The following is a 13,241-nucleotide window of genomic DNA, read 5'->3' on the forward strand; positions in this document are numbered from 1 at the left end:
TTTTGAAAGTAGTTTATAATCATTACATTTTATAAAAAGTTTTTTTTAACTACGTTTATAATAACGTGGTTGTAGTTTTTTTCAATCATTGTTGAAACAACAATTATGTAATTGCAGGATATCCCAGAATTACTTAAAAACATTTTATTTAAATATTTTGGGGAATTGGTTCTGTAATAAACCTGTGTTTTAATTTTGTAGTGAAAACTTTTTGTGTAAGCAAATCAGAAAAAGCATTTTATAATTTCTTATAAAAATGTTTTTATTCGATTTGTAAAGGTCTTAAGTAAAAAATAATCTATACTAATATATTAAACATATATACTTTTTCAATTTTAGTTTTTTTTAAATGTAATGCATTCTATTTAAATTCATTAATTATCTATTTTGTATTAATTACAAAATTCTCTTCTGTAGCCTTCATTGATGATAACTGTCAAGGTATATTTATTACAATAATATTTTGTTTAAAAATATGTTAAATATAAATTGTTTCTTTATAAATACTAAATATTATGTTAGTGCATCATAATTTTTGTACATAACTTAAAAAGTTATTTTTATTTTTATTTTTTTTAAATTCATCATTAAATGATAAACGGATCCATTTAAGAAATATCATTATTATACTATGTTAAATGAAATACTATATTACCCATCTATTACTTTAAATGTCTTATGTTGTAGTTTCCAGTTTTTTTTTAGAGCAGTTATTTTATCTACTTTAATCCTTCTTTTTAGCTAAAGAAATTTTTCTTAATTTATTTAATTTCTTATGCACATTTGTTTGTTAATTTGAACATGTTTAATAGAGTATTTTTGTATTATACATTAGCAAATGCACATAATGAAAAATAACTTATAAAAAATAATATTTAATTACAAGTAAAGATATAATGGTCTACAACTTTACTTTAATATTCATTGGTAGTTTACTCAATTTATTTTATTACAGATTCCATTTTGTAAACAAAATTTTTCTTATTTTCAAATTTCAAAACAAGAATTTAAACAAAAATTATTTTCTTTTTAAAATGTCCTATGAGGAATTAAATTATTTTATAAAATTTCTTAATTTTAAATCATAAATTTTATCAATCAAAAATGCTTGTGAATGAGTATATTTTTTTTATAATGAATTTCTGTATTTTGATCCTATTTTTAAAATTCAGTTTTAAAAATTCTGATTATCTCAATCTAAATATATTCAGTCAGTAAAAGAGATTTAATAATATGCTTGTATAGAGCGCATTGATTTTTTATTATTTGTTTTCCTTATCAATTTCATTTCATTAAATAAACTGTAAAATTTCATACTATTAACTTCTTTTTTTTAAAAAAATTTCGAAGTCGGACTTGTGTAATGAGGTAATAGATATTGATTTAAATAATTTAATTTAATTCAATAAATTAAGTAATTATTTTTGTATTCTATATCAAATAGAGTATCACTTTAAACAACAGCACAAATTCCAAATTCCATGGGCATGAATTATTAACAGCTTTAACGATCACTGCTTAAACAATAGTCAACAATAGATGTTTATTGAAAGAAAAAGTTTGGCTGTTTTGTTTTGGAAAATATAATTTAATTACTACGTTTATATTATAAATATATATGTAGTAGGTAAGTAAATTTCAGTGTTGTTTATGTATGCAATAAAATTAAGTAGTTCTATGCTGCTACTTTTATTGCATATATTTAGATTTTTATATATTTGGCATTTTTGTATGATAAGCTACTTATTGCAAAGAGTAATTTTTCATAAATAAATTTTGTTTCATTAGATTTTTGAAATTTTATTTTAATGTTCATAGCATTAAAAATAGAAAGAAAATGGTTCTCAAGCTACCTCTTTGAAATCTATCGTAAAGCATTTATATTGTTTTTTCAACGACTTGGCAGTATGCTGATTAATCAAATTCAATATGGGAGTTTTCTTGCACTATTGTAGAGGATTTTTTTTATAAATATTTGTTCATTTCGATGTTCACTTTGAAATTAATAAAATATGCTAATTTCTATTGCTTGTATATGTTTCAATAAGTAATTTTTTTATTTTAAGATAAAATGTTCAAGCTGATTTTTTTTAAAGATTATATGTCAACTGTTATTTTTATCATAACAAATTGCTTGCATCAGTGAAAGACATGGATTTGTGCCTAAAAATCACTGACAAACCACAATGTTTTCATTAGCATGGAAAAAAAATTGTTTCCTCTAAGAGAATTGCAAGTAACAGAATCTATCATATATTTTTAATCAGTTAGAATGTAATTTTGTAATACCCTCTGATCCCCTACTGTTTTAATGCTCAGAGGGTTAAAAAAAAACCCCAGTTTATTTCAATTTGTGACAAGTGATGGAAAGCAGTTTTTTATTTTATCGCAAATAGATGAATGTAATGAAATAAAGCCATGGAAGGTAAATTTGTAAGAATATTATTAAGTAAAAATACTGCAGTAAAAATTCTTTAACAATTTTGTTTACATCAAAGGGAAAAAAAATTTTCTTGTCATATTTGTCATAAAATGGATGGATTTGTTTCTATAATAACGTACAATATGTCTTGTGATAGTGAAGTTGGTAAAGTTCATTTTTAAAATAAAAAAAAGATTTATTTGATTTTATCGTATTTTTTTAATTTTATTTGAATTCAAGTTTTTTTATTTTTGTTTATTTACCAGCTAAAGCATCTGATAAAATATATTAATTATATTTAATATTATTTAAAAACAATAATATAGCTAAAATAGTAGATATTTCTAACGAAAATGTTTAAAAAATTAATATTAGCTAATCATTAAATAAATAAATCGGGGTTATTTTTGTTCAAGCTAAACATTCTAAAATTTTAAATAGAAAAGGATAATTAATCCTTTAGATTTCCAATGAAGAGACAATTAGTTTAGATCAGAATATATTAAAGAAAAAAAAAATATTGTAAGTTCTTTTGGGGCAAATATGCCTGTCTTCAATATTGGTAAACACTAACTACGTATTTAATATGCTTTAAAATCACTTCAAGTCTACAAATACACCTAAAACTAAATGGATAAAACTGAAATATGTTTATTATCAGAAAATTCTTTCTCTTACAATTATAATAGAGCAAATTATAATTAAACAGTTAAAAATAATGCTATCCACTTCTAGTCTCTTTATTTTATTTTATTTATTACTCTATTTTTGGATATAATAATATTCCCTTTCATTATTTTTTTAGATAAAATCTTCATTACCAATGAATTCATACTTAAAAAGTTACAGAATATATTTATGAAAATATATTCAACTTCTTCATTTATTTAAAAAAAATCATGGTTTAAACCATTGATTTTCTTGAAAACATCACAATTGATTTCTATCAAAGATTTTAAAAATTGTTTTAAATTGTGATTTTAATCATGATTTAAATCATGCTAACCCTGCATGATGGTGGCATTTTTTTTCCGAGGTGCTAAGTTAGTACTGATGTCTGTTTTTCAGTATCTTGCATTGTTAGTTTAGTTATGGTTATTGCAATTTTATGTAGCAATCATATTTTTTAAGCTGTTTTAAATTGACTAAATGTAATTTTTATTTAGTTGAAACCTGAAGTGTGGAAAACAGCTGTTGGACTAGTGTATTTTTTCTCTGTCACATGGCTAACGGCCATTGTAATGGTGATAGTTCATGATAGAGTTCCTGATATGCAAACTTACCCTCCACTTCCTGATATATTCCTAGACAACATTCCATATATGCCTTGGGCGTTTAGTATGTGTGAATTAACAGGAATCATACTCTTCCTCATTTGGATGGCAATCCTTTTCTTCCACAAACACAGGTATACTTTTATGAACATTTTGTTTCTTTTTTTTTTAAAATACTTTAGTGTACTTCATGCATACTTTTATTGATCAGCAAAATTTTATTCATTATTATTACCCCTATCTTATTTGGAAATCTGAATATCAAATTGAATTAAAATTAATAAAATCAAAATTAATATTGGGACATTCAAAAGTGACATGTAAGAATAGCTCTCTAACACGTTAATTTTTGATGGTGTCTGTGCTTTATATATAATTCATAGTTAATTATAATTCATTTTAATTTCCCAACTCTGGGAAATTTTTTGATTTTTACTGTTATTTATTTGTTAATCATATTTTAAATCAATTATGGAAGAGGGTAAAAGTTAATAAATAAATTGTAATAATGCTTTTCAAAAAAGAAAAAAAAAATCAAATTTATTTATATAGTGTAATTTGTGTAATTCTGTTATGTTGAACCTTATCAGTTTTAGGAATGAATAAAAATATGTATTACTTAAGCATTCGAGTAATGTCAAAATGTATTTATCGTAAAATTTGTTTATCGTGAACTTTAATAGACTTCTTTTTATATTTTAGGTTCATTCTTTTAAGAAGAATGTTTTCACTTTTTGGCTCAGTATTTTTATTACGTTGTATTACAATGATTATAACATCCCTCTCTGTGCCTGGAAAGCACTTAGAATGCAAAGCAAGGGTAATTTTTTTTTTTTGTAGAATCAATTTATTTTGCTTAAAGTATACACTTTTTAATTGTAAATATTTTATTATGTTTTTTAAAAAGGTACTAGGTTTCAGCTATTCATTCAAAACTCAGTTAGAAGCGATAAATAGTGTTTAATTTTATTGAAGAAATTTTTATTTTGGATGTTTGTACCTCACATTTGTTTATAAACTTATGTTTTATTTATATAAGTTTTTTAAAACTAATTGTTCACAATACTAATCAAGAACAGTCTATAAGAATATGATTTCAAAAAAGCATTTTAAAGACTTCAGAAAATAAATTTATTTTTGGTTAGAAATTTTTTTCTGAATAATGAAAAGGAGTCAATGTGAAATGTATTTGTCTGGAAAAAAAATTCTATTACCAAAATAGTAATTTTGATTAATTAGGTATTCAGATTTTTATTTATTTTTCTTCTTCCTGAAATTGAAATTTAACATTGATTTCCCCTTTTAAATGGCTCTCTTACTATTTCTAACTATTTCTGATTTTAATAAAAATCCAAAATTGATTATTTTTTCTAATCATATAAAGTTTTTGTCTACCTAATATTAAGACATTTTTAAGAAATTAAATTTTCAATTATGATTATTTTCAAACGTATGTCTCATGAACAGGTTTTATTATTAAAATTTGTAATTAAATGTGCATTTAATTTTATCATTCGTTAGATTTTTCTATAAAGTCTTAAAAGTTCTTGCCACAAATAGATTTAATTAATATCACAAATAGATTTAATTAATATCAGATTAATTAATATCAGGACATAAATAATGTGCAAGGGTTGCCAAGTTTTGAGTGTTATCTTCAGTTTATGTCTTTAGTTAAAGTTAAATGGATTTATGAATTGAGTGGTAAATAGCATAAGTCATATTCAGTACGAATACAATGACAATGTAGGCTTGTGTGTTTATCAAGCTTAGTGTAATCGGAAGTGTAATTTCAACAGCAGGCCAAAAGTAGATAAGAAGAAAAGTTGAACCTAGGCTTGGCCCTGCTTGAGTCGTTGATTCTGTTGCACTCATTTTCATAGCTTGCGTAGGCTGCAGATAGCATGGTCTTTATTACCTTTCGAATGCAGTTGAACCTGTTAATCTTGAACCTCTATTTCTCAAAATTTCTAAAATTCTGTCTACAAAATTTCTAAAATTTGCTGTCTAAAATCAATTATTTTCCAAGTTCATGTCGAAATTTTTTCTTCAAAACCTCAGTTTCTCGAATTTCTAACAATAGAGCACAAATGCCCAAGCTTTCTTTATCAGTAGAACTTGCACACAGAGAGGAATTTCGTGAACAAACAGGAAGTAAGGATGAACAGGTTGGGGAGTTTCTTGGAATTTCGATTACTATCCCTGCACTTACGTAACTAGAAAGGTATATTTTGTTGTCATTTAAAGAATTTTGGTATCTAGTTTCTGTTATTACTAGTTTATAACTTTTATAAGTTAGAAAGGTTAAACATGTGAAATAGTGTTATTTATATTTGCTGAATGATTATAAAAAGCCTAAAGATATATTTCGATCAGGATAAGTGTAATTATGGTATAATTGCTCATGAAATTTGTCTTTAGTAGGTAAGAGCTGTAAATGCATGTCTAAAACATATGAACAATGTTGTTTTAATGCATTTTTTTAAAAAATATTTTTAATCAGTTTTAATATCAATTAAATCTATCCACCTATATATTTAATCAGCTGTATTTGCTATTTAATTTTGTTTACCATATTTGCTAACAATTTTAAAAAAATTACATTTCAGCATTTTGGTGAATGGAGTGAAAAAATTCGCACAGCTTTCCTCATTTGGCTTGGTGGAGGAATGTCAATCCAAGGAGTTAGAACTTGTGGTGATTATATGTTTAGCGGTCATACTGTTGCGTTGACTCTACTTAATTTTTTTATCACTGAATGTAAGTTTTTATAATTCTTTTTCATCACATATTAATCAGTTACATAGATTTTGTATGCAGTTTTTGTTATGTTGCCTTGGTTTGCCTTTAAATTCATAGAGCTCCAAGCATCTCAAAATTTAAAGAAACATCAGTTCTGTTGATCGTCCAACTCAAAAGCATCGAACAACTGCATTTGTCATTAAACTTCAGGGTTTTATTTACATCTCTTTTGCTAATTGTAGAGACAGAGATTCATTAGAGAACAGAGGAGTCACTTATGCATGTGATAAGTTAGTAGTTAGATTATAGTTTCATTTTCAAGTTTCTAATCATTAATATTAAACATAAAGTGGTTGGCATCAATGTTATGTAAATTGGATTGTTGGATAAATATGACTGAGTGTCCGTTTCATACTCTGTTCCCTCTTAACCATGTAATAAACGAAAGTGTTATGCTCAGCAGATGAACTACTATGATGGTGGAAACCTGAATTCTTCAGCCTTTCTGCCTTGAAAACTTGTAGTTGGTTAATGGGTATTCTGGAGCTGTTAAATGCTGAACGTCAGCTTCAATTCCTTCTGCTGGGTATTATGCCAAACATATCACAAACTATATGCTGAATTGTGTCTGCTAAAGGAGCTCTGGGGAGAATTTTGTAGTTTGAGCAAACTGTACTCAATGAATGTATTTTCTCTGCAGCATGCAGTCTCAGGACTATTGATTTGCACACTTCTGCTTATCAGTAATTTATATTTTGACAACATTTTCTCAGAATTCTGCAAACTTAAAATTTAAATTTAGTTAACAAAATGTTTATTCCGCCCAATTTTTATTCTTCTTAGGTTCTTCTTACGAGCCATAACTTTTTGTAAGAGAAAAACACTATTCCTGAGCGAGCTACTGAGGCAAACACATAAGTAAAATATTAATAATCTAAAAACTAATACCAAAAAGGCAAATATTTAAAAGATCCCTCGACAGAAAAAAAAAATTTCCCTCCTTTTTTTAAACTTATATTTTAATGAGTAAAAATTTTTATGCAAATTCCCATTTTTAATAGCTGAATTTAATCAATGTGATATATTTGCCCCCTTTTTTTTTGGCTACATTTAGATTAAAATAATATTTATAATTTTATGTCACAGAGATTTCGAATAGTATTTTCAGCACTCTCGATACCATCGTAAATTGATTATTATAATTTATTTTTTTTGCAGTCGGTTACTGCAATTGATTTTCTCATAGTTTTTTAAAATTCTATTATTAAGACATACGAAATTTGGATTGCGCAATTCAATGACTTTTTGATGCGTTAAATATGCATTGATACCATCATAAATCTGTGCTGAATCTATATCTAATAAATCTAATCATAAATCTTTTTATTTGCTACTATTGCTCTAAATTTTCTCCATATTTTTTTAAATTCCTTTATTTTTATACATAATTATAACTACATGCAAAATTTAATTTATGCATTTATTACTCACTTTTTCCTTGACTATTTTTTATCAGTTATTGCTGATATCCTCTTGGTTATTCTGATATTTCTGTACAAAAATATAAGGAAACGAGAAATTCTAATTGCACATTTGAGTAAATATTTTTCACATGCTCACTGTGCTAAATCCATCCAATTTTTCAGTCCTTTTTTTTTGTTGCAGTTATTATTAAAATCCTGATATCATGATACGAGAAATTCAAACTGTGTACCTGAATATTCACAATTTGACCCGATAATTCTATCGTTTGTTCAAAAAAAATTTTGGCAGTTATCAATACTCATATTTTTAAAATCTCTGTATTTTTAATACAGTATTATTTATTACAACACTTGAATCTCAAAACATATATTTGATTAACTTCTTTTTTTCCAGTTATTGCTGTAAATTACAATCATGGTTTTTAGTTATGTATTAATTTTAAAAGTGATGACTGCCTGCAAAGTGCAAAAGAGGAGGAATAATAAGCTGTAATTTTTTCAATATACTTTTTTAATATTTTACTGTGTTAACAAGAAAGAAAAATGTATTAGATTAAAAATTTTTTTCCCTTGTTATTATATTTTATAAAAGTTATTTTTGTGCATAAAAATGAGTTTTTTTNGAGGCGGAATAATAAGCTGCAATTTTTTCAATATACTTTTTTAATATTTTACTGTGTTAACAAGAAAGAAAAATGTATTAGATTAAACATTTTTTTCCCTCGTTATTATATTTTATAAAAGTTATTTTTGTGCATAAAAATGAGTTTTATTTGTCTCCTTTGTACCAAAAAAAAAATCAAGTATTAAAAAAAGGTACCGATCAGGAATTTTTTTTCCAGGTGTCTGAGCAAACTTTACTTAGTGGTTGTGCTTCCTCTTCTATGATCTATATTTTCTGCATGTGTCTATAGTAGTGGTAGTTGTACTTCTTTAACAATAAGGTGTGCTTTTTGTATGTGTTTATTGTAGCTTTAGTACAGCTGCAATTTGTATGCAATGAACTATTCTTTTTACCCGTACATGCAGTAGATGATGAATAGTAGAGCTTCTATGTCAAGTTCTGTTTTTTTTCCCTACTCATATATTTTTGATTGAACCTTCTGTAAATCTTGTTTTTACAAGCTCCTGTTTTCTCACTTATGTGTAGTAAGTCACAACTACAAACCAGTTTTTCACCATATTATTCTTTAAAAAGACAATACTTGGCTCAAATTTTGTTCACAATTTTACCCAAGTAATTTGTGTATACCAACTTTAAAGGTCATTTAAATTGCAAAAATAATCATAATTATAAAATTTATTACATGATTTTCCAAGCTATTTTTTACGCATTTAACATTAACTATTTTTTATTTATATTTCAGATACTCCTAGAAGCATGTATTATCTTCATACATTTACTTGGGTTTTAAACATATTTGGTGTGTTTTTTATATTGGCGGGCCATGAACATTACTCAATTGATATTTTCATTGCCTTTTACATCTCAACACGACTTTTCCTATACTATCATGCACTTGCAAACAACAGGGCTTTCGTTCGAGATGATCGTAGACGAACAAGAATTTGGTTCCCACTCTTCTACTTTTTTGAATCTGGTGTTGAAGGACCAGTGCCAAATGAATATGAATGGCCTTTAAGCATTCCTGAAAAATTTCAAAGAGTGATTTCACAATTATTTGTTTGACACATGTGGGATTTTTTTGTTATTATTACTATTGTTGTTGTGATTATTTATTATTCTTTTTTTAAACAATAATTATTTCTTTTACCCAAACAAAAGTGAACATTAAAAGTTTTGAGGTATTTTTTTTATTACCTGATTGAAATAATTATTTGAACAAATGTTAATTAAAATAATTGTTAGTTTTACAATTCATTCAAGCATTATAGTTCATGATAATTTAACATTTAGATTTTTATCTGTGCAATAGATATTATCCATTTAGCTAGAATTAGATCCAGTTTATAAAAAATATGTGTGTTTTTAAAATTCTAAAAATCTACTGCACTCTGCCTTTTAAACTTACTGTAAACAGATATATATTTGCCTAATAATATTCTGCCAAATTTTATTGACATTTCTATTTTTAAATAAAATCTTGATATTACATGCTCATGAAAGGGATTAGCCTTCATTAACTTAACAATACTCGTCACAAATGTACTATTTAAATGTGATAAGAATAGTATATTGTACATAGATTTAGATGTATTGTATGAAATTATTTATTCTTGGTAAGTTGTATAATTTTTAAAATTAAAGCTTCACTAACTTTTGCACAAATCGTTGCTCATTTATTTTAAAATATGTATAAAGAGTCTATTCTTATTTTCTGGTTGCAATTTAATGTTTCTATTTGTAGAGGATATTTGACTATTTTTTACTAGTTTATAATCTGTTGATGTTTAAATTATACCTACTTTTAAATTCTTTGAAGAATAATGGCAATAAAAACTACTGCTATTTATCTTTTAACATGTTCCTGGACTCTTAGATTTGTCCCAGCAGTTAGAGGCATATGCCTTTTTGTCCATGTACATGTTAAATATTTTTTTTAATTTAGTACATTTCCATGTTGCATATATATGAAATAAATTGTATATTTGAATTATGTATATTTGAGAAAATAAGACTTTTGAGTTAAATATTAAAAAATGTTTTATCCTACCATTGTTTTAAGCACTATTATATTTATAAGCTTGTATTATGTCTCCAGTTGTCTTGCATTGATAAAAATTTAAATAATGTAAAAATAAAGTATTAAAACTAATTTAAAAATGATTAAATTAAAACTAATTTGTAAATGAATTAATAATTTGTAAATGAAATTAAAACTAATTTGTAAATGAAATTAGAAAATATAACTTGAACAACGTTCAGATTTTATGGAAATGAAAAGAACAATTGTTTAATTACTTATTCTTTAAATGTACAAGTCGTTTTAGATGGTGCAATTAAAGCTACTTATATTTATCAATATTAGATGATCTTCTTGTAATATCTTGTTGCATGTTTGCTATTTTTTATTTTATTTTTACAAATTTTTTTTTTCATTTGTTTATTAGATTAATAAAAATGGAAACAGATATATAGTTTCTAATTCAAATTTTATTTCAAATTTAATATCTAAATTTCTGATTACGACCTCTCTTTAACATTTCTGCTTTTTTAATTATTAGAAAAGTTTTTATCATTTTATGATTGATTAAAAATGAGATAATTTTATAATAAAATTTTGAACTAAGAATGAAAATTTCTTAAAGTAACCAAAGTTGTTACACAATAATATAATGTAATATAAGATTTACTTTAATTGTGGCCATGTAATATAATTATGTGACTTCTAAACATTCTTTTTAAATTTATGAATAATTATTCGGGACTGCTAAGCAAAAGTGAAAATATTTGTTAAAACCTGCATTTTACTTGATAGGTTACCACCTATTTTTATACAGAGAATTCCAATTTGTTTATGATGTACGTGCTGAAGTATTAATTGTAATATGAATTTATTATGAATTAATTGTAATATGAATTAGTGAGCTTATTTTATTTTTTTTATAAATATAATATACATTTTTAATTATTATTAAGAAACATTTTCCCTCCCAATTTTTAAAAAATATTTTTTTTTCAAATAGTTTTTTTTTCATTTTTTTTCTCCTTAAATTTATTCTCTAATGCTATTCTGTACTACAAATGTGCCGGCAAACAACATTTATAAGTATTATGTTATGTCATATCACTTTTAAAATGTCTCAGAGCCCAAGTGTTGCATTTTTAGATACAATTCTTAAATTCCTGATGACCCTCTCCAAATGTCTGTCATTTGTTGATAATGTTTGTTCATGAGTTTTCAAAATACTCATGATTTATTTTTTAAAAAAATATACTCATATTTATGTTTTAATCTAAAGTGAAAATACTATGTTGGTAAATTTTTTTTTCTGATATACCTGTTTCTCCATTTTAAAACTCTGGTACTTGTTTAACTGTTCTGTACGTATGTTTAACTGTTCAGTTAATACATTAGGGTTGTAAATTAAGTTTAGATATCTAAAGTGATAAAATATTTAACATTTATGAAATTTTCTTTTTAACTTTCAGTTTTTTGTCCAATTTGAATTAAACTTTTTGTGCTAATGCATATATATATCTATTCAAGTTTTCATATTCTTCTTGTAACCCTTAAACAGTTTTTTTTTCTCCCTTCAAAAATAGAGCAATTAATCCTGATTATAGAATTTACTTTTGTTATGACCAATTTTATTTTTAGATTTGTCTGCCATTTTGAAAAATTCTGGTCAGTACCAAAGATGGTTGACAAATAACAAATTTATTCCAGTGAATCAATTTATTTTTAATAAACATTATATATTACAGCAAAAACATATAATGAAAAAAAAAACAATAAAATGGTGTATTTTCTAATTGCAATAGCTATAATGACTATCTGTTGTTTTCCTCATTTGAAGTAGGAATGAAACTTTAGCAAATAATTTTCCTTTCCTTTCATCATGGCATCATAAGAAAAATATTTCAAATATCTTATTAGATATACACAATGTATGAAAATAAACATATTTATTAAAAGTTAAAGGCACAATAAACTCCCAAAAATCCACGCTTCACTTTTGTGTTGTTGCAAGAATAAACAATATAGCATTTAGAATTGAAAATAAATTCATAGAAATGGAATTATTTTTAAGAGTTTTGAGAGTAAAATACAGTAGGGAACCGATTATCCGGGACCATCGCTATTCCGGATAACTGATTTTTCCGGTTCTCTGAATCGCTACAAAAAGCTGTTTTTTTATTGTTAAACTCAACTAAAAAAAATAATAATATTTGGAAATAATCTTAAAAAGAAGAAAAAACTATGAAGTAATACAGTAATGATTATTTCTAAAATGATGGTATGGTAAACATCTTTCAAAAAAGAAAGAAAAATCCTAAAATCTTATGAGGAAAAAAATTAATTTTTTTAAAAATGGCGGAAAATTTATCGAATTTCGTTCCGGTTTTCTGATTTCCGGATAACTGGTTCTGCACTGTACTAGCAAACATTCATGTTTGTAACACAGGTGTTCACAATTAATCAAATAATGGGTCTGCATATAAATATTTCAGTTTCAAGTGTAATACCTAAGTAAAACGGAGCATTGAAAGGGTAAAAACAGCCAGGCATTTATAAAGAGCAAGACAACATGCTTTATAATTTACATCTGTGGAACAAATGCAGAATGAAGTTTAAATTTCAACGAATAGATGCAACACCCAGCCAAGTAGTTTTTTCTCCTGAATCTTATGTT

General features: G+C 25.2%; 1 protein-coding gene across 6 annotated transcripts in view; it reads left to right on the top strand.

Annotated features, from left to right (window-relative positions):
- Positions 1-10,597, top strand: part of LOC107436787 (Sphingomyelin synthase related) — a 15,901-nt gene extending 5,304 nt beyond the window's left edge. For 3 of the 6 annotated variants that reach the window (XM_071180208.1, XM_071180207.1, XM_071180209.1), the window contains exons 4-8: positions 418-441; positions 3,589-3,830; positions 4,399-4,516; positions 6,306-6,456; positions 9,290-10,212. In XM_071180208.1, coding sequence (XP_071036309.1) covers positions 418-441; positions 3,589-3,830; positions 4,399-4,516; positions 6,306-6,456; positions 9,290-9,612 — 858 coding nt within the window. In that variant the 3' untranslated portion in view covers positions 9,613-10,212. Of the gene's footprint in view, positions 1-417; positions 442-3,588; positions 3,831-4,398; positions 4,517-6,305; positions 6,457-9,289 lie in introns of all 6 variants that reach the window. The other 3 variants (XM_016048597.3, XM_016048598.4, XM_016048599.3) reach the window with 1 other exon arrangement.
- The last annotated feature ends 2,644 nt before the right edge of the window (positions 10,598-13,241 follow it).

This window comes from Parasteatoda tepidariorum, chromosome 4 (assembly GCF_043381705.1).
Source record: "Parasteatoda tepidariorum isolate YZ-2023 chromosome 4, CAS_Ptep_4.0, whole genome shotgun sequence".
Lineage (NCBI taxonomy): Eukaryota > Metazoa > Arthropoda > Arachnida > Araneae > Theridiidae > Parasteatoda > Parasteatoda tepidariorum.